Source organism: Herpailurus yagouaroundi, unplaced genomic scaffold, assembly GCF_014898765.1.
Source record: "Herpailurus yagouaroundi ecotype Mexico unplaced genomic scaffold, PumYag 67793, whole genome shotgun sequence".
NCBI classification, from domain to species: Eukaryota; Metazoa; Chordata; class Mammalia; order Carnivora; family Felidae; genus Herpailurus; species Herpailurus yagouaroundi.
The window spans coordinates 26,212,692-26,235,416 of NW_024420586.1; the positions used below are offsets into that span (position 1 = coordinate 26,212,692).

At 38.2% G+C, this 22,725-nt stretch overlaps 1 protein-coding gene across 3 annotated transcripts in view; it reads left to right on the forward strand.

Annotated features, from left to right (window-relative positions):
* Window positions 1-22,725, forward strand: part of CCNB3 (cyclin B3) — a 73,491-nt gene that overhangs the window by 11,107 nt on the left and 39,659 nt on the right. Inside the window, exons 4-7 of one of the 3 annotated variants that reach the window (XM_040468763.1) lie at window positions 1,524-1,654; window positions 7,900-10,816; window positions 11,715-11,810; window positions 13,058-13,150. In XM_040468763.1, the coding sequence (XP_040324697.1) occupies window positions 1,524-1,654; window positions 7,900-10,816; window positions 11,715-11,810; window positions 13,058-13,150 (3,237 nt within the window). Of the gene's footprint in view, window positions 1-1,523; window positions 1,655-7,899; window positions 10,817-11,714; window positions 11,811-12,757; window positions 12,930-13,057; window positions 13,151-22,725 lie in introns of those variants that run through there. The other 2 variants (XM_040468766.1, XM_040468765.1) reach the window with 2 other exon arrangements.

Below are 22,725 nucleotides of genomic sequence, written 5' to 3' on the forward strand. Positions count from 1 at the left end.
GAGAGAGAGAGAGAGAGAGAGAGAGAGAGAGAGAGAGAGAGAGAGAGAATGAATACCAAGTAGGCTTCACGCTGCTAGCACAGAGCCTAATGCAAAGCTCAAACTCACAAACCATGAGATCATGGCCTGAGCTCAAATCAAGAGTTAGATGATTAACTGACTGAGCCATCCAGGCACCCCATCTCAGAAATTTTTTGAGCCTCTTCTTTCCAGCATAGCAAGATGTTCTAGGTTCCTCTTGCATCTGTTTTATCTCAGCCCTGGAGTCAACCATTTCTCTAAAGAACTCTGGTTCCTTTTAGTGGGGAATGGTATTAGAGACCAAGATCTCAGTGCTAAGTGTGCTACTGGAGCACCTACTTTTTCTGCCCTTTCAGCAGACAGAACTAGGAAATATCTGCATATGCCTATGCATGCACACATATGTGTACTTAAACATACATACACATATATCTGTATACACAGATGCACACACATGTATACATATACCTATATACTCAGATGTATATACATACACCTATTTAAGAAATCATGGATTTGGACAGTTCCTATTCCAATACACAGGGATTTTTCTTGCATTCCCTAATCCATACTTGTATTTTCTTTCTCCTACAGTGAGAACTCTTGTAACCAAGGACATCAACACATTTAGTCAATACTATAACCCATCTAAAAGGGTTTCAAAATTACTTCATTAATACCACCATAATAAACCTGTTAAAAATATTTCCAGCTTTATTTGCAATGTTCTTTGCCACCCCACAAACCCATCCTGACTGAAGATGTGTATCTTAAGGGTATATAGTCTAATACTGTGTTTACTTGGATTAGTTGTTGTATTTTCTTCTGTTTTATTTTTCCCTTAATGTGGTTATGGCATTTATTTGGAATACAATTATGTTCAGTTTGTTTCATTTTAAAGGCACAACTTTTAAATTTATTTTTACTGAAAATATTCACAGTCTCATGATCTCTTTTGTTTAATAGAATTAGTCATGATTAGAGTTTATGGTGGAGTTCCCCAAAGCCCCATGTTAAATAAATTTCCCCTCAATGAGATGGGATAGATGTATTGCAGGTAGTGTTGTGGCAGAGGTCTACCTGAAAAACTAGTTGATTTTGGTATACCCAGGCAGCCAAGCCAGTTATATTACCTTTTTCTCCCTCTGAACATCTTATGGAGTCAAAGTGGAATGTGATATTAACAAAACATCTTTCTGGGAATTTGCCAGCCAGTATGCCTGACATGGAGATTAGAACTACATTTTTTGTATCTTGGAATCATTTAAGGCTGCTATTTAGCTAATATTTAGCAGTACTATTGTACTGCTAGCTTCTGCTGTGATTAGTTGGCACCAGTACCACACTGGTTGTGAGATGTTTCGATTATTACTCTTGGGAATATCCAAACAAGGTGGGGATGTGAGTCAAAATTTTCCTATAAGAGCTACCTATTAGATAATTTGTGGTTCTCCAGATTTCCTTGCTTCCTTCTTCCCCTGCCCACCTCATTTTTTTCACAGGCTTCTCAAATTCAACCTGCCCAGCTCAAGAAGGAAGCCAGTAAGGAGTTTGTTAAAGATGTTTCCAAGAAGATAAAAGGGAACACACCTGCTCTTGGGTTGGCCAAAAACAATGAGATGAATATGGAAAGGTGAGTAAGAAGTGACTCTGATGGCATTGTTTTAGATGGTAAAGGAGAGTATGTGACATCATTTGACCTCCTTTTGTCCCCCATTGAGACATATTTAGTGTGCCACAGTGGTGATTATACATTAACCCCTGGGTGCTGAGGTAGGCCCAGCTGTGGTTGCTGAAGTGTTATAGGCCTCTTCTCTCCTTCCATGGCGTGTGCATATTGAAAGAGCTGTTGTCATTGGGAAGTTTGCCAAAATATCTTGGGCTCATCTTTTCTCTCTTTTAGTAATTAAGTCCCTGTTTGAGCTAGTCTATTATTGAGAGTATGGTGGCAACTTTTCAGGGGATACTCAGACGCTGGTTGATAGTTTGCCAATCTGTTTATCTCATTAGAAGCTTTTGGGAGAGGCTTGTTCCTTGTTACTGGAGAGAAATTGTTCTCTCTCTCTAGGCCCAAAACATTTGTATTCCAGATGTTACAGGGAACTGTTCATAGGTTTTGCAAGTAGGTATGAGTATTCTTATTTGGGTTAGAAAAAGGATTTACCCCTAGAAAAACTTTTATTAGAAGAAGAGTTAGAAAGTGGAGTGAGGCCTTAGAAAGTGGAGTGAGTTAGAAAGTGGAGGAGACCTCTCCTCATCCCAGTGGGAATTACTTTCAGGAAAGAAGAGAATAAATTAGCTGAACAGATACAGCAGGCCTAAGCATGAGTTCCAAAGGGTAAGAGAAAAAGCTTGGGTAACTCCAGAAAATTAACATGTTAGGTCCATGAGTCACTTTTTCTAATTACCTGGGAGAAAGAAATCAAACCAGATTAGTATTTATTCCTACTTAGTTTCTTGCTGAAATGAAATTCCTGGGATTTCTATGTGTATTTTGACTTTAATTCCCTGCATTATTTTCTCCTGAATTTCTTTTATAAGTCTAACTTTAGCAGAGAAATCCTCACAAAATACCATAAACATTCTTGCCTTCACTTAGGGTTCAGTGGAATGGACCTTAATAGCACTAGAGCTAGTAGCTGACATTTATTGAGAGCTCACTATAATCACATTTTATTCTAAGTGAGGTTTTTTTTTGCTAACTTCTATATTGAGATATAATTTACATACTATACAGTTCACCCATTTAATGTGTATAGTTCAAAAGCTTTCAGTATATTTGAAATTATGCAGCCATCACTGCAGTGAATTTTAGAACATTTTAATCAATCCAAAAAAACCACCCCAAAACCCTGTATCTTTAGCTGTCACCTCTCAGTTCCCCCATCCTCCCCAGATCTAGGTAATCACTAATCTACTTTCCGTTTCCATAGATTTGTTTATTCTGGAAATTTTGTATAAATGGAATTATACAACGTGTGGTATTATGTGTCTACCTTTTTTCATTTAGCATAGTGTTTTCAAGGTTTATCCATGTTGTTTCGGGTGTCAGTACTTCATTCCTTTTATGGACCAGCAATATTCCATTGTATGAATATACTGTACTTTTCTTATCCATTCTTCAATTGATGGGCATTGGGTTGTTTTGACCTTTTGGTTATTGTGAATAGTGTGGTTATGAGCATTTGTATACAAGTTTTTGTTTGAACACCTATTTTCAGTTATTTTGTATATATACCTAGGAATGTAATTGTTGGGTCATATGGTAATTCTATGGTGAACTCAGTGAGGAACTGCCAAACTGTATTCCATTGTGGTTGCATTAGTTTACATTCCTACCAGCACTGTATGAGGGTTTCCAATTTTCCACATCCTTGCCAACCCTTACTCTTTTTTTTTATTATGGCTGTGCTAGTAGGTGTGAAGTGATACCTCACTGTGGTTTAGATTTGCATTTTTCTGATGATGATTGATGTTGAGCATCTTTCATGTACTTATTGGCCACTTGTATACTTTTTTGGAGGATTGTCTACTCAGATCCTCTGCCCATTTATTTTTTTTAGATTTTTTTAATGTTTATTTTTGAGAGAGAGACACACACACAGAGCACGAGCGGGGGAGGGGCAGAGAGCGAGGGAGACACAGAATCTGAAGCAGGCTCCAGGCTCTGAGCTGACAGCACAGAGCCCGATGTGGGACTCGAACCCATGAACCATGAAATCATGACATGAACTGAAATCAGACACTTAACTGACTGAGCCATACAGGTGCCCCTGATCCTTTGCCCATTAAAAAAAAATTGGTTGTTGAGCTTTTCGTTATTGAGTTGTAAGAGTTCTTTATATTTTCTAGATGCAAGTCCCTGATGAGATACGTAATTTACAAATATTTTCATTTATTCTATGGGTTGTCTTTTTACTTTCTTGTTCATATCCTTTGATGCACAAAATTTTTTAATTTTGATGAAGTCCAGTTTATTTTCTCCTTTGTTGCTTATGCTTTTGGTGTCCTATCTAAGAGCTCATTGCCAAATCTGAGGTTACAAAGATTTAAGATAATCTTTTCAGAGTTTTCAAGCTTTAGCTCTTAGGATTTTTATTCCTTTTTGGGTTAATTTTTGTTGGTAGTGTATGTTAGGGATCTAACTTTATTTTTTTGCATGTGGATGTCCAGTTGTCCCAGCGCTATTTGTTAAAAAGACTACTCTTTCTTTACCTAATTATCTTGGCATCCTTGTCAAAAATCAAATGACAGTAAATATTAGTGTTTCTTTCTGAACTCTGTTTTATTCCATCGATCTACATGTCTATCATTATGCCAGTATCACACTGTCTTGATTCTTGTTGTTCTGTAGTATGTTTTGAAATTGGGAAGTGTGATTCCTCCAACTTTGTTCTTCTTTTTCAAGATTGTTTTGTTTTTCTGGGTTCCTTGCAATTACTTATAAATTTTAGAATCAGCTTGTCCATTTCCACTAATAAGCCAGCTGGGATTCTAATAGAAGTTGCCTTGAACTTGTAAATCAATTTGGGGAGTATTACCATCTTAATAATACTAAGTCCTCCAACCCACAAACATGGGATGTGTTTTCACTTATTTAGATCTTTAATTTCTTTCAACATTTTTGTAGTTTTCAGAGTATAAGTTTTGTACTTCTTTTGTTAAATTTATTTGTAAGCATTTTATTCTTCTTGACATTATTGCAAATAGAATTATTTTCGTAATTTCATTTTCATATTGTTCATTGCAAAGATATAGATATATGTATGATTTTGGTATATTGATCTTGTATCATGGAACCTTGCTGAACTTATATATTAGTTCTAATAGTTTTTATGTGGATTCCTAGGATTTTCTCTGTATAAATCATGTCATCTGCTAATACACATAGTTTTACTTCTTCCTTTCCAATCTGGTTGCCTTTTATTTTCTTGCCCTGGCTAGGACCTCTAGTACTTTGTTGAATAGAAATGTCAATAGTGGACATCCTTGTCTTCTAATAATTGGGTGACCAACTTATTCTGGTTTTCATAGGATTTGCCCAATTTTAATACTGAAAGTCTTGCATCCCAGGAACCCTCTCAGTCACAGACAAAGACCATTGTTCACTCTATCAAGAATGCCTACTCTGATCACCCCAGACTTATGGTATCATAGATACTCAATATTTATTTCCCATGCCAATGTTTCTTAAGAAATGGACTTGGAGAGGCAAATAAGAGCCAGGTCACCAGGACCTTTCAGATCATGGCAAAGAGTTTGGAATTTATTCAGAGAATAGAGGGGTTTAGTCCTAAAGTGTCAGCAGTGCTATATGAGTTATCTACTGCTACCTGACCAATCCCCCATCCCCTAAAGAAGAGTTGGATATCCTTGTCTTTTGCTTGATCTTAAGGGGAAAGCATCAGTCTCTCACCGTTAAGTCTGATGTTAGCTTTGGGTTTTTCGTAGATGCCCTTTATCAAGTTGAGGAATCTCCTTTATATTCCTAGTCTGTTGAGTACTTTTATCATGAAAGGGTGTTGTATTTTGTCAAATGATTTTTCTGGATCTATTGAGATTATCATGTGGCTTTTGTTTTTTATTCCGTTAATATGGCTTAATCCATGAATTGATTTCTGGATGTTAAACTAATATTGCACTCCTGGGACAAATCCCATTTGGTGTATAATCCTTTTACGTGTTGCTGGATTTAGTTTGCTAGTATTTTGTGGATGTTTTTGCACCTATATTTATAAGAGATATCAGACTATACTTTTCTTGAGATGTCTTTGTTTTGGTATAAGAGTAATATTAGCTTCCTAGAATGAGTTGGGACCTGTTCTCATATCTTCTATTTCTTGGGGTTGTTCATGAAGAACTGGTATTCTTTAGATGTTTGGTAGAATTCACCAGTGAAACCATCTGGGTCTGGACTTTTCTTTGTGGGTAGTTTTCAATTATTAATTCAGTGTTTTTTTAAAAAAAAATTTTTAATGTTTTATTCTTGAGAGAAATAGAGAGAGAGAGAGAGAGTGAGCGAGTGAGCATGAGCCAGGGAAGTGAGAGAGTGAGAGAGGGACACAGAATCTGAAGCAGACTCCAGGCTCTGAGCTGTCAGCACAGAGCCCCATGCGGGGCTCAAAATCACAAACCATGAGATCATGACCTGAGACAAAGTTGGACACTTAACTGACTGAGCCACCCAGGCACCCCTATTAATTCAGTGTTTTTACTTGTTATAGGTCTATTCATACTTCCTGTTTTCTTTTTAAGTCAGTTTTGCTGGTTTTTGTCTTCTTAGGAATTTGTCCATTTCATCTAAACTACCTGATTTGTTGGCATACAGTTGTTTCAAACAGTTTTTTATTTTACATGTTTTTATTGCATATTAAGTAGATCTTCACAGCAACCCTACAAAGGAGGTAATATGATTCTCATGGTATGGGTTAAAAAAGTGAAGCACAGACAATCAACTTCCCCAAGGTCACCCAGCTAGTAAGTGGAGGAGCCAGGATTTGAATTCAGGCAGTCTAGCCAGAATGCATACTTTTAATCATAACTAGATTATCCGAAGACTACATTTAAAAATTCTCATCAGGAGGGACCTGGAATCTATCTGGCCATGTGGAACCTCTCAAAACACTTTCTTTTTTAAAACAATATAGTGGTTTTTAAATTATAGTCATAGAGTTGTACAGCCATCACCACTATCTAATTTTAGAACTTTTCAACACCCCCACCCCAAAGAAACTTGAACCCATTAGCAGTCCCTTTCCTTTGCCAGTCCCCCTTTCTAGTCTCCTCTCTACCCCTTTCCAGCCATAGTCAACCACAAATATGCTTTCCTTTATGGATATACCTCTATGGGTATGTCTATTCTGGATATATCATATAAGTGGAATCATATGGTATCTAGTCTTTTGGAGAGACTTATTTTTGTTCAGATTGATTATTGCATTCTGCAATTCTCTTTTATTCTGATTTTGAGTCTTCCAGTGATTTGGTCATGAAATCCTGTTTAGAACAAAGCTTTGAGTCTGACACATGTGAACAAATGTCTATTTTGGTTTTTTATTATCTCCACTGGGAAAGTATCTCATGAATAGCCTAGGTTGAAGGGGATGTGGTTAAATACCACCAATGGTAGTTAATGGACATTTGGGCTCTTTCCATAATTTGGCTATTGTTGATAGTGCTTCTGTAAAAATTGGGGTGTATTTGCCCCTGTGAATCAGCATTTTTGTATCCTTTGGATAAATTCCTAGTAGTGCAATCACTGGCTTCTGCTCCTGAAGCGAAGACAACACTGTATGTTAACTAACTTGAAAAAAATTAATAAAAACATAATGTAAAATAAAATATTCTGTATTTCAAACTTAAAAAAAAAGACACCACCAATATTAAGTGCCAGCCCACCTTTCTCTTATAAGCCTTCATAAACCTCTCATAAGCTTCTCTCTTATAATTCTCTCATAAGCCTTCAAACAATATTAATTTCAGCCTGCATTTTGCCAGATGCCTGATGCTGATAGACAAAAATAAATGCAGCTAGTGAGGGAGACTGATACTATATAGCATATAACTTGTACAATGTGGTAAGTATTATAATAAAGACTTTGTATGTAAATAAAGTAAATAAGTCATATATAGGAAAACATAACATGGATTTTCAGAGAAATTTTTCAGAAAAGTGTGAGAACCTAGACCATAGAACTATACAATATGCTACCTAGTTGGTTCAGTATGGTACCCATTGATTTTTACCTTTTAATCTGTCTCTTGATGTTGAAGCCCTTTCCCCTTCTATACCTTTTGTAACTGCAGCAACAAAATGAGATGGTAGGTGAAGATTCTAGGAACTACATTCTTCTTACCCAGGCATTGTGTCTTTTACAGTTATAAGCTGGAACCTTTGCCAGTAGTGGTCTCTATTACCTTGGTACCAAACGTGGAGATACCGACCATCTCCAAAACAACCACTACTGAAGAGGCTTTGTTTTTCAAAAAGCAAATAATTTTAGAAGAGGAACCCAGTACTGAGGACACAACCCTCATCAAGAGGTCATTATCTTTAAAGAAGTCCACAAATCAGGGGGAGGTATCCCTCATGAAGAAGCCACCATCTTTACAGGAGGAGGCTGATAGTAGTGATGAATTTGCTGTAGAGCTAATGAATTTTGGGAAGAAGAATAAAACTGAGGAGGAAGCCATCACCAAAGGAACATTATCCTTAAAGAAGATGTGCACATATCAGGGGGACTTGGCTTTGCAGGATATCAGTGTTGAAGAGGATTCCTTCTTTATGGAGCCAATGAACTTTAGAAAGAAGCCTAGAACAGAGGAGGCAACCCCCACCAAGAAGGTGATATCTTCAAGGAAGAATAAGTATACCACTCAGGGGAAGATGTCCCATATGAAGAAACCACTAGTATTGCAGGAGACCAACTCTGAAGAGGAGTCACTCATTAAGGAGACACTGGCTTTCAAGAAGAAACCTACTGTCAAGGAGGCAATCCTCACCTTGAGGCCATTATCTTTAAAGAAGAAGTGTACTACTTTGGGGAAGATGACTCACTCGAAAAAGCCACTAGAATTGCAGAAGGCCACCTCTGGAGAGAAGGCACTCATTAAGGAGCCATTGTATTTTAAAGAGAAACCTACCACTAGGGAGGAGTCTCTCTTCCAGGAACCCTCTGTATTGCAAGAGAAGCACACCACTGATGAGAAGGAGGTCCTCTTGAAGAAGCCACAAGCATTGCAGGAGAAAAAAGACAGTAAGGATACACTTCTTATGGAGCCAATGTCTCTTAGGAAGAAACATACTACTGAGGAGGCAAACTCCACTAAGAAGCCATTACCTGTAAAGAAGTGTACCATTCAGAGGAAGATGTACCACTTGAGGAAGCCACTAAAATCACAAAAGACCACCTCTGGAGAAAAGTCATTTATTAAAGAGCCACTGTCTTTCAAGAAGAAGCCTACCACTGATAAGTCCCTTTTCCAAGCCCCATCCATGTTGCAAGAGAAGCACACCTCTCAGGAGGAGATGTCCATCTTGAAGAAGCCATTGACCTTGCAAAAGACTCCAACTGAGGAGGAGTCACTTTTAAAGGAGACTTTGGCTTTTAAGAAGAAATGTACCATCAAGGAGGCAACCCCCACCAAGAAGCTATTTTCTTTAAAGAAGAAAAAGTGTACTACTCAGGTTAAGATGTCCTGCTTGAAGAAGCCACTAGTATTGCAGACCACCTCTGGAGAAAAGTCACTGATTAAGGAGCCATTGACATTTAAAAAGAAGCCTACCACTGAGGAGGAGTCTCCCTTCAAGGAATCCTCTGTCTTGCAAGAGAAGCACACCACTCAGGGGGAGGTGGCTCTCTTGAAGAAGCCATGGTCATTGCAGGAGAATATCGATGGTGAAGATGAATTTCTTATGCAACCAGTTTCCTTTAGGAAGAAACATAGCATAAATGAGGCAGTCTCCACCAAGGAGCCTTTATCTTTAAAGAAGAAAAAGTGTGCCACTCAAATAACGATGTCCATGTGCAAAGAACTGTTGGACTTGCCGAATATGATTGGCAAAGATAAAGATTCCTTCTGTATGGAGCCAGTGTCATTTAGGAAGAAGTCTTCAACTGAGGAGGCAGTCCTTACCAAGACACCTTTATCTTTAAAGAAAAAGCAAATCACTCAGGGGAAGGTGTTCCTCTTAAAGAAGCCACTGGTCTCAGAGAATACCACCTCTGAAGAAGAGTCATCCTTGAAGAATCTATTGACCTTTCATAGAAAATCTATAACTGAAGAGGAGTTCCTCTTCCAGGATCCATCTACACTGAAAGAGAAGCACACCACTCTGCAGGAGGTGTCGCTCTCAACTAAGCCATTGGCCTTGGCAGAAAAGACCACCACTGAAGAAGAATCCTATATTAATGAACCATTGGCCATAGAGGAGAAGCCTACAACTGAGGGGGAATTCCTCTCTCAGGATCCATTTTCACTGCATGTTAAACCTACCAACAAAGATGAGTCCCTCTTCTGGAAGGCTTTGGGCTTGCAGAAGAAGACTGATACCAAAGATTACTCTTTGAAGAAGCTGTTTGCTTTGCAGGAGAAAAGCACTACTGAAGAGGAATCCCTTTTAAGTAAAACATTGGTTCTGAAGAAGGAGCTCTCTACTGAGGTGGCAACAATAAGCATTGAGAAGCAATTATCTTTAAAGAAGAAACTCACTGCTCAGGGGGAGGTGTTCCTCTTGAAGAAGCAGTTGGCCTTGCAAGAGAATATCACCAATGAAGAATCCCTTATTAAGCATCCACTGGATTTTCAGGAGCCCAGAATTGAGGAGACCATCCTAAGGGAGTCCTTCGCCTTGCAGGATAATCCCACAATTGAGGAAGAAGCTACCCTGAGGGAGCCCTTGGCCTTGCAGGAGAAGCCCAGCATTGAGAAGACCATCCTAAGGGAGTCCTTGGCCATACAAGAGAAGCCTACTCTCAATGAAACATTCCATTTCAAGGAGATATGTGCCTTGAATGAGAAATCCACCACTGATAAGGAGTTGTCCCTGAAGGAGCCACTGGCCTTGCAAGAGAATCCCATCCACAAGGAAGACACCTTTCTCGAAGATTTTTTGATCCTCCAAGTTGAAAGCAGCTCACATGTGTCCAGCACTGCCCCCGAATCCAGAATAGGCATGTCCAGCAATGCTACCATGTCCAGTGTGGGCAAGTTCAGTACTACAAACAAGTCCAGTGCTTGTGAATCCAGTTCTAATAGACCTTTCTCACCTTGGAGCAAGAGTTCACAGAAGGAGGTATTGTGTTCTCTTCCTTCTTAAATTAGATAATGTGTTCTTTGTTATCCTGTAGGTGGCTGTCAGTAAAGAGATTTTTTTGCCTTCCTAAGCGATTGATCTGTATATAGTAAGCTATAGTAAATAAAGTTAGCCTTGTGGGATCTCTTGACTTTCCAATTGACATAGAAATACACCCAAACAATTAGAAAGTATTTATTCCAAGAATACCCACAAGGATCTGGAATGTGTATGTGTGTGTGTGTGTGTGTGTGTGTGTGTGTGTGTGTGTATAAAACTGGTCTTTACAGTAGTGGTTAGCCAATTTCCTTCAGGAAATTGCCTTTCTTAGTAATTGCAATCTGCATTTACAGTGGACTCCAGTCAGAGATGGGTAAAGTCCACAGAGGTATTTCCCAAGGAAAATGGTATTTAAGTTGTAAATTGGAAGGATGAAGGGATGAGATTTGGCAAGCAGGAGGAGAAATACCTTTCTTGTAGGCAAAACAACCTGGGTAAATGTGTAGATGGGAGGAAAAGGCTACCAAGAAAATGAATTGGGTTAGATCAAAGCATTGGGACAAAACAAGTGACCTAAGAAGACAGGCAACATAAGTTGAAATAGTAAAATAAAAGTGTTTTTATTGGAGAGTCTTGGACTTACCATTTTATAAAAATGGTGTCTAGTTGCTAGGGCAGAGTATACATGTACAAGGAGGACTAAACATTTCTTGGTCAGTTAGCAGTATGAGTATTGAAGGACCAAGCAGTGCTCTGTTATGGCCCAGGATATATAAGGCTTTAGGAAACTTAGCAGAAGATGACAGTGGGAATAAAGGAGTATATCATTTATGTGTATGTGCTAAGCCTTCCTTGGAATCTTTCTTCTCCTAATGTCTTTTTGGTGATTTCCAAGCAGATGACCCCATTGGAGGATATTGACAAGAACCATAATGATCCATTTTTCAACTCAATATATGCCAAGGATATCTTCAGTTACATGAAGGAGAGAGAGGTATGTAGGTGGCTGTTGGAGAAGAAGGATTTCTAGGTCTCATTTTCTCATCACTCCATCCTTCAAATGTAAGTTGAAGGGGAGGTAATGATGATTAAAATAACAACAGCGACAACTGACATTTACTAGTAACTTATTATAAGTTAGACATTATGCTAAGGGATTTATACACATTATCTTGTTTAATTGTCCCAGTAACTCCATGATAGTAGGTATTATTACCCCCTTTTTGTAGATTGGAGAAACTGCTCAGAATCACATAACTAGTATATGGTAGAGCTAGGATATGGGCTAAAGTCTGATTACTTTGAAGACCATAAGCCTGCACCTATAATTGTTAAGGAGACAGTCTCAGACACAGAAATATTAGTCTCTTTCTGGGCGGCTGCTCTTAGCAATCTTTTCCCTTCTCTATCCAAGTTTCTGGCATCATATGTAAAATCATTCTCCAGCCTGGCGAAGTTTTCTTCCTCCTTTGAAATCTGCCAGTCTGCTTGACCACTAAAATTCATTGATTGCCCAATTTTCTTCTCTCTCTCTCTCAATGGAACATATGGGGCCAAGATTATCTACCAACCAGCTAACAATTTTAGCAGGCCATACATAAAAGGGAGGATGAATATCTTGTCTTTTCTCTAGAGATGCAATGTTTGATTAACTGACTCCAGATCCTTCACTTTTTCTAGTATATCTTGGAGGAAGTAAGAGATAACTTTGTTATACTACAAGTGTGGGCCTTAGCTCAGCACTGTCAGTTTCACTTGGGATCTTGTTAGAAATGCAGAAACCTAGCCCTACCCCAGACCTTCTAAATTGGCATGGGAATTTTAAAGATCCCAAATGGTACACATGTTAAAGTTTGAGAAGCACTGCTCTACATAGTGTGGGATTGTGCATTGGATTGAATTGCAAAGAAGGGGCAAAACCTCTTTGGTATTTTTCTGTAGTCATAGGCCTATTCCTGCCCATATTCCATATATATCCTGGACTCCTCATTATCCACCCTGACACTTGAATATGATGTGCATCCATTTCCCAAGGATAACTAGAACTCATCTGGAAAAAGATACTTTGATCTGCCCCTATCTGATACCAGCTGAAAATAATGAGGTAGAACTGTGAAGAAATTAATTATGTTGTTATAATTTATTTTTCTGAGAAATGAGTTGCAGTATTTTTTTCTAAGTTACCATTTTTGAACCAAAAGAAGTGCTTATTTGTTAATATTTCTTTTTTATTGCTGCCAGGAAAAGTTCATACTTACAAAATACATGCACAGGCAGACTGACATCAGCAGTTGCATGAGGGCCATTCTTGTGGACTGGTTGGTAGAGGTGCAGGTAAGCCTGACAACTGCTGCTTTAAGGGGCTGCTCTTCTCTTTATTGATCATTCAACATCACCAGATGCCAAGCATGGTAAAACTTTTCTGGGTGTACAGAGCTGAGTAAGCCATGGTTCCTGCCTTCAGGGAGCTTATGATCTAGGGGACAAGATAAGATATGCAGACAGATAAGTATGATAAAAAGTAGAATACCCTAAGTACTATAAGAATGTTATATATAAGATACTTTGAGAACCCAGTAGAAGGAGAGACTATTTCTAGAAAAGGCAATGATGGTATGGTAGTTTAATCATTCTCAAAATTTTGTAAAAGTCTATCTAGTAATTTGGGTAGAGGTAAGTGAGAAAGTCTTTCAAGCTTCGGGTGGGATCAGGAAGGACAGTGTGGCAGACATGGCAGAACTAGACATGGCAGGTAGCTGTTTGTGCAGGGTTGGATGTTGAGGCAATACTGCCATGAATACTTAATTACCACTTTACACTAAGGAAGGATAGTCCAAGAAGTACCTGGCACATAGTGGAATATCAGTAAGTATTTCTTGAATTAATGGAATTAAATGACTTGCTATGGAGTTTGTGAGGAATTACAAGGCATAGGTTATTCCCAGAAGAGTCTTGACTATGTAATTGGGAAGAAAAGGTCATATAGTTTAATATCCTTTATTGAGTACCAGAGGAGTGGTTCAGGGTCACTTCAAAGTAACAGACCAGGAAAATGTGGATGACGTGGTATATTTAGATATCAGCAGAGCACGAAAATACCTCTCATCTTATGGAAATGATGAAGAATAGTAAATTAGGTAAGAGTAGAATTTGGGTAGATCTTATGTAAGTAAAAGTGATCCCAAAGGTTGCTGATCATTATTAAGGTAGAAGAAGGACTGCCAGTGGACTTTGTTCTAATTGACATTTAGTCGTGATGTAGATGAGAACAGAAAAGATCTACTCATCAGATATTGCATGGCATGAAACTGGGAATAGAGATAGCACATAAATGGATATCAGAGATAAAATATCTCTACTAGCTGGAATGATGAACTGAATCTTTTTTTTTTTAAAAGCTTTTGTTGTGGGGCGCCTGGGTGGCTCAGTCGGTTGAGCAACCGACTTCGGCTTAGGTCACGATCTCACGGTTTGTGAGTTCGAGCCCTGTGTCGGGGTCCGCGCTGACAGCTTGGAGCCTGGAGCCTGCTTCGGATTCTGTCTCCATCTCTCTTTCGGCCCCTCCCCCACTCATGCTCTGTCTCTCTCTGTCTCAGAAATAAACATTAAAAAAAATTTAAAAAGCTTTTGTTATTTTAATTGCACAAAAATTCACATTTGTTATAGCAAAGTAATAAATTATAATTACCTGTGATCACACAACTCACAGCTACTGTTCATATTTGTGTGTGTATATTATCCTTCCACTTTTAATTTTTTTCATGTTTATTTTTGAGAGAGAGACAAGAGTGCAAGTCAGGGGAGGGGTAGAGAGAGAGGGAGACACAGAATCCGAAGCAGACTCCAAGCTCTGAGCTATGGGCACAGAGCCTGACGAGGGGCTTGAACCCATGAACCGTGTGATCATGACCTGAGCTGAAGTCAGACGCTTAACCGACTGAGCCACCCAGGCGACCCTATCCCTCCACTTTTAAAGTGGTGGTCATCCACTTTAGGGGTGTACCTCTAGTGCACGAATCATATAATCATAGATGCCCAAGTCCCATATACTGTCAAATCAGAATTGAATTGTGGGGGTGTGGCTCAGGCATGTATATGTGTATATATATATATATGTGTGTGTGTGTGTATATATATATATATATATGTATGTATATATATATATATACACACACACATACACATACATACACACACACTCAGGGTACATGTATTCCTTTGAATTAGTGTTTTTGTATGTTTTGGGTAAAGGGGCACATATATTTTTATAAAGCTCCACAAGTGATATTAATGTACACCTTTTGATAGAGAATCACAGTTCTAGAAAATATACATAGTGTTTTTATAACTTTAATTTTTGCATTTTTAAGTAAACAGTAAAGTGGACTTTTAGGTATATAGTTCTATGAAAATTTAACATTTGGAAATAAGATTCACAAGAAGTTGTTAAAAACCATATAGGGAGGTTCTGTGTACACTTCACCTACTTTTTCTCAATGATAACATTTTGCAGAACTATAATACAGTGTCATAATTAAATTTATTTAAATTTCATCAATTTTGCCTGTACTTATTTGTTGTGTGTGTTTAGTCTATATAGTTTTATCGCACATGTAAATTTTGTAAGCATGACCGCCACAGTTGAGATATAGAACTGTTCCATTACCACAAAGATCCTTCATGTTACCCTTTTATATCAACAGCCATCATTCTCCCCTCACCTTCCTGTCCCTGGAAACTCCTAATTTGTTTGTGTCTATAATTTGTAGTTTCATAAATGTTATATGGATGGAATCATACAGTACATAACTTTCTGAGATTGACTTTTGTTATTCACCATAATTCCCTTGAGATCCGTCTGTAGTGTGTAAGAGTTCTACACAAGGATAGATATCCTTGTCAGCACTTGGTATTAGTATTTTTTTTATTTTAGCCATGTAACAGTTGGGTAGAGGAATCTCACCATAGTTTTATTTTTCATTTTGTTTGTTGACTTTTCAAAAAATTAAATTCAAGTTAGTTAACATATAGTGTAGTATTGGTTTCAGGAGTAGAATTTAGTGATCCATCACTTATATATAACACCCAGTGCTCATCCCAACAAGTGACCTCCTTAATGCCTATCACCCTTTTGCCCATCCCCCCCACCTCCCTCCCCTCCAGCAACCCTCAGTTGATTCTCTGTATTTAAGAGTCTCTTATAGTTTGCCTCCCTCTCTGTTTTTATCTTATTTTGTTTTTCCTTCCCTTCCCCTATATTCATCTGTTTTGTTTCTTAAATTCCACATATGGGTGAAATAATATATTTGAAATCATGTGATATTTGTCTTTCTCTGACTGACTTATTTTGCTTAGCATAATACACTCCAGTTCCATCTTCATTGTTTCAAAAGGCAAGATTTCATTCTTTTCCATCACTGAGTAATATTGCATTGTGTGTGTGTGTGTGTGTGTACATATCATGTTTTCTTTATCCATTCATCCATCGATGGACATTTGGGCTCTTTCCATACTTTGGCTGTTGTTGATAGTGCTTCTATAAACATTGGGGTGCGTATACCCCTTCAAATCAGCATTCCTATATCCTTTGGATAAATACCTAGTAGTCCAATTGCTGGATTGTAGGGTAGTTCTGTTTTTAATTTTTTGAGGAAACTCCATAATGTTTTCCAAAGTGGCTGCACCAGTTTGCATTCCCACCAACAGTGCAAAAGTGTTTCCCTTTCTCCACATCCTCTCCAACATCTGTTGTTTCCTGAGTTGTTAATTTTAGCCATTCTACCAAGTGTGAGGTGGTATCTCATTGTGGTTTTGATGATGAGTGATGATGAGTATCTTTTCATGTGTCTGTTAGCCATCTGGATGTCTTCTTTGGAAAAGTGTCTGTTCATGTCTTCTTATTTCTTCACTGGATTATTTTGTTTTTGGGTGTTTAGTTTGATAAGTTCTTTATAGATTTTGGATACTAACCCTTTATCTGATATGTCATTTGCAAATATCTTCTCCCATTCCATCAGTTGCTTTTTAGTTTTGTTGATTGTTTCCTTTGTTGTGCAGATACATTTTATCTTGATGAGGTCCCAGTAGTTCACTTTTGCTTTTGTTTCCCTTGCCTCTAGAGACAGTCTAGTGAGAAGTTACTGTGGCTGAGGTTGTTGCCTGTTTTCTCCTCTAGAGTTTTGATGGTTTTCTGTCTCTATTTATGTCTTTCATCCATTTTGAATTTATTTTTGTGTATGGTTTAAGAAAGTGGCCCAGTTTCATTCTCCTGCCTGTCACTATCCAGTTTTCCCAACATCATTTGCTGAAGATATGGTCATTTTTCCATTGGATATTCTTTCCTGCTTTGTCAAAAATTAGTTGGCCATTTCTGGGTCCATTTCTGGGTTTTCTATTCTGTTCCATTGATCTATTTGTCTGTTTTTGTGCCAGTACCATGCTGTCTTGATTATTACAGCTTTGTAATACAGCTTGAAGTCCAGAATTGTGATGCCTCTAGCTTCAGTTTTCTTTTTCAACATAACTTTGGCTATTTGGGGTCTTTTCTGGTCCCATGCAAATTTTAGGATTGTTTGTTCTAGCTCTGTGAAGAATACTGGTGTTATTTTGATAGAGATTGCATTGAACATGTAGATTGCTTTGGGTAGTAGTATAGACATTTTGACAATGTTCTTCCATTCCATGAACATGGAATGTTCTTCCATTTCTTTGGTCATCTTCAGTTTCTTTCATAAGCATTGTATAATTTTCAGCCAACAGATCTTTTACCTCTTTGGTTAGGTTTATTCCTAGGTATCTTATGGTCTTTTGTGCAATTGTAAATGGGATTGATTCCTTGATTTCTCTTTCTGCTACTTCGTTATTGGTGTATAGAAATGCAACCAATTTCTGTATGTTAATTTTATATCCTGTGATTTTGATGAATTCATTTATCAGTTCTAGCAGTTTTTGGTGGAGTCTTTTAAGTTTTCCATGTAGAGTATCATGTCATCTGCAAAGCATGAAAGTTTGACTTCATCCTTGACAATTTGTATGCCTTTTATTTTCTTTTTGTTGTCTGATTGCTGAGGCTAGGATATCCAGTACTATGTTGAACAACAGTAGTGAGAGTGGACATTCCTGTCATGTTCCTAACATTAGGGCGAATGCTTCCAGTTTCCCCCCTTGAGGATGATATTAGCTGTGGGCCTTTTTTATATGGCTTCTATGATGATGAGGTATGTTCCTTCTATCCCTACTTTCTTGAGGGTTTTTATCAAGAAAGGATGTTGTATTTTGTCAGATGCTTTTTTTGCATCTATTGAGAGGATCATGTGGTTCTCATCTGTTGTTTTATTAACATGGTATATCATGTTGATTGAGTTGTGGATATTGAACCACCCCTGCTGCTCAGGATAAATCCCACTTGATTGTGGTGAATAATTTTTTTTTAATGTATTGTTGGATTAGATTTGCTAGTATCTTGTTGAGAATTTTTGCACCCATGTTCATCAGGGAAATTGGTCTGTATTTCTTTTTAGTGGGGTCTTTGCCTGATTTTGGAATCAAGGTAATAATGCTGGCCTCATAGTATGAGTTTGGAAGTTTTCCTGCCATTTCTATTGCTTTCAGCAGTTTCAAAACAATAGGTATTAACTCTTCTTTAAATGTTTGGCAGAACTCCCCCCCCCCAAGAAGCCATCTAGCCCTGGACTCTTGTTTATTTGGAGATTTGTGATTACCCATTCAATTTGTTTACTGGTTATGGGTGTGTTCAAATTTTTTATTTCTTCGTGTTTCAGTTTTTGTAGTTTATATGTTTCTAGGAATTTAATGATTTCTTCCAGATTGCCCAATTTGTTGGCATATAATTGCTCATAATATTCTCTTATAATTATATTTCTGCAGTGTTGGTTGTGATCATTCCTCATTCATTTGTGGTTTTATTTGTTTGGGTCCTTTTTCTTTTTGATATGTCTGGTTAGAGATTTATCAATTTCATTAATTCTTTCAAGGAACCTGCTCGTATTTTCAGTGATCTGTTCCGTTTTTTTTTTATTTCGATGTCATTGATTTCTGCTGTAGTCTTTATTATTTCCCTTTTTCTGCTGGTTTTTGGCTTTATTTGCTGTTCTTTTTCCAGTTCCTTAGGTGTAAGTTTAGGTTGTATATTTGAGATATTTCTTTCTTCTTTAGGAAGGCCTGGATTGCTATATACTTCCCACTTATGACTGCCTTTGCCACATCCTAAAGGGTTTGGACTGTCGTGTTTTCATTTTCATTGGCTTCCATGTACTGTTTTATTTCCTCTTTTAATTTCTTGGTTAACCCAACCATTCCTTAGTAGGATGTTCTTTATAAGTGTTTGTGGTCTTTCCAAATTTTTTCTTATGGTTTGACTTCAAGTTTTATAGTGTTGTGGTCTGAAACTATGCAAGGTATAATCTCAATCTTTTTGTACTTGTTGAGGGCTGATTTGTGACTCACTATGTGATCTGTTCTGGAGAGTGTTCCATGTGCACTCAAAAAAATGTGTATTTTCCTGTTTTAAAATGAAATGTTCTGAATATATCTGTTAAGTCCATCTGGTCCAGTGTGTCATTCAAAGCTATTGTTTCCTTGTTGATTTTCTCCTTAGGTGATCTGTCCGTTGCTGTAAGGGGGTTATTAAAGTTTCCTACTATTATTGTATTATTATCAATGAGTTCCTTTGTTTTTGTTATAATTGATTTATATATTTGGGTGATCTCATGTTGGGTGCATAAATATTTACAGTTGTTAGATCTTCTTTGTGGATAGACCCATTCATTATGATATAATGCTCTTCTTCATCCCTAGTTAACAGTCTTTGTTTTACAACCTAGTTTGTTGGATATACATATGGTTCTTCCAGCTTTAATTTGACATCCATTAGCATGATAGATGGTTCTCCATCCCCTCACTTTCAACCTGCATGTGTCTTTAGATCTAAAATGAGTCTCTTGTAGGCAGCGTATAGATGGATCTTGTTTTTTTAATCCATTCTGATACCCTGTGTCTTTTGATTGGAGCATTTAGTCAATTGACATTTAGAGTGAGTACTGAAAGATATGAACTTTTTACCATTGTGTTGCCTGTAGAGTTGGAGATTCTGGTGATGTTCTCTGGTCCTTTCTGGTCTTTCTTGCTTTTGGTCATTTTTTTGTTTTGTTTTTCTTACACTCAAAGAGTCTCCCTTAAAATTTCTTGCAGGGCTGCTTTAGTGGTCACAAATTCCTTTTGTTTTTGTTTGTCTGGGAAGCTCTTTATCTCTCCTTTTTTTATTTAAAAATTTTAAAAATGTTTATTCATTTTTGAAAGACAGACCACAAGTGGGGGACGGGCAGAGAGAGAGGGAGACACAGAAACTAAAAGCAGGCTCCAGGCTCTGAGCTATCAGCACAGAGCCCAATGCAGGAATCAAACTCATGAATCGTGTGATCATGACCTGAGCCAAAGTCCGATGCTTAACTGACTGAGCCACCCAGGCTCCCTTCTCCTTCTATTCTGAATGACAGACTTGCTGGATAAAAAATTCTTGGCTGCGTATTTTTCCCATTCATCATGTTGAATATATCCTGCCATTCCTTTCTGGATGCCAAGTTTCTGTGGACAGAAATGCTACAAACCTGATCTGTCTTCCCTTGTAGGTGAAGGACTGTTTTTCCTTACTGCTTTCATGATTCTTTCCTTGTCTGTGCATTTTGTGAATTTGACTATGATATGTTTTGGTGATGGTCGGTTTTTGTTGAATTTAATGGGAGTTTTCTGTGATTCTTGGATTTTGATATCTGTGTCCTCCAGATTAGTGATGTTTTTAGCTATAGTTTGCTCACATAAACCTTCTGCCCCTTTTTCTCTCTCTTCAACTTCTGGGACTCCTGTGATAGGAATGTTATTACTCTTAATAAGTCACAAAGTTTTGTATCGTAATCTTTTGCCTTTGTTTCCCTCTTTTTTGCAGCCTCATTATTTTCCATAATTTTATCTTCTATATCACCTATTCGCTTCTCTGCTTGGTCCATCCTCACCATCATGGCATCCATTTGAGATTGCATCTCAGTTATAGCATTTTTAATTTTGGCCTGACTAGATTTTAGTTCTTTTATCTCTGCAGAAAGGGACTCTCTGGTGTCTTCTATGCCTTTTTCAACCCTGGCTAGTATTGTATCTGTATTGATTAAATGTCTGGCTGTCTTTCCTTCCTGTTCTTTCTTTTGGGGTGAATTCCTCCATCTTGTCATTTTGTTGGATGAAAAAAAATTAATAAAATAAAATAAATAAAAATGAAAAATGAAAAACAAAACAAAAAATTAGAATAAGGGAATCTAGATCCTAGGTGTGTTTTGGTCTGCTTATTAAGAGAAGCTTGATAGAAAAGAGAAAAAAAAGAAAAGAAAAAAACACTTAAAAAAACCCCAAAATTTAAAAAATTTTAAATAAAATAGGATGAAATAAAAAATTTGAGGTTTCTATATTCAAGAATGAAAAGAAAAGAAAGAAAAAAAACAACATAAAAAGAGAAGCAAAGAAAATGAGCAAACAAGCAAACAAAATCCCAAATGAAGCTAGATCCAGTTTCCCCTGGAACTGAACCTGGGTAGCACACTATGATCTATAGACTAAGTGGGTGGAAGGGATTTGTGTTGGTCTTCTGGGGGATGTGTCTGGATGGCACAGGTGGGCGGGGCATAATGCAACAGCTCCATTTTCTCCTTGGTGCTATGCTTAGCTCACTGGGGTCGACCAGTATGGGCGTGCTAGAGATGAAAATTGCTTCACCCCACCCTCTAGTCTCTGGAGTGGGAATTTCACACCCTCACAGATGCATGATCAGTCACGCCTCCTTTGTCTCAGGGTTCCATCTGCTCCCTGCCTTTACCCTGTGTCCAAGCTGTCTGCCTCCCAGGCAGTGCCTTCTTCCAGAGTTTTATCTCAGATGGCACTGTGTTTCAAAACTCCAGACTTCAGAATCTCCCTTGACTCCTGCCTCAGACCCGTGCTGATCCTCTGGGAGAGAGTCTCTCCAAGCAATGGAGAAACTCTGGTTTGTTCCAGAAAGCATACACAAGACCGTGGAGTGGCAGAGGCTCAGAGTTTATGGTAAATTGCAACACAGCTGGCACCAGGTTTTGTTGCCGTCAGCGGGCATCTTTGTTCCTATACCAGTAAAAGTGGCAACTCTCTGGGTCCCACCGAGACTTTTGCCTCTGGAGAGGCAATCTCTCCTATACCAAATGCACTCTAAGCAGGGGAACTGCTTCTCCCCCTGTGGCAAACAGGCCCCCTCAGGCTGTGCTACCTGTTCCTGGGGATTCACTCTGCCCTCTCATTAGACCACTGCCAGGCACTGAGCTCCAAAACTTCAGACTCTGTGCTCCGCTATTTATATAAAACTGGCAGTATTGAACCCTCTCCTTTTTTCCCCTTCAGTGGTTTTGGGGAATAGATTTCTTGTTTTCACTCTTTCTTTCTTTCTCTCTAGCTTTCTTGGAGAGTGCTTTTCTTGCACATTCCTGACTCGCCATACTCTCTGTCCCCCTTTCTCTTTCTCTCTCTATCCTCTCTCCCACAAAAACAGCTCCCTACCTGTTGCAGGATTTGAGTCTGGAGTTCTCTCTTGTCCAGCAAGAGAGCAGATGCAGAATTAAATTCTAGAGAGGCTAATGTCTGGGAGGAGACAAGAGCCCTGAGTAAGGGTCCTTGCTCCATTTTTATTAGGATCAGAAAGCTTACAAACGTGATACATTTGCAGAGACAATGAAACAGGGAACATTAACTCATGTGTATGAGAAAAAGGGAGTTTTGAAGATATGCAGTATTAGGGGTTTGGGTCAATACAAAACAAAATCATGGGTCTGTTTATCTTAACTTGCCTAGGGGATAAGGCAGATAGAGCATGGTACCTCAGG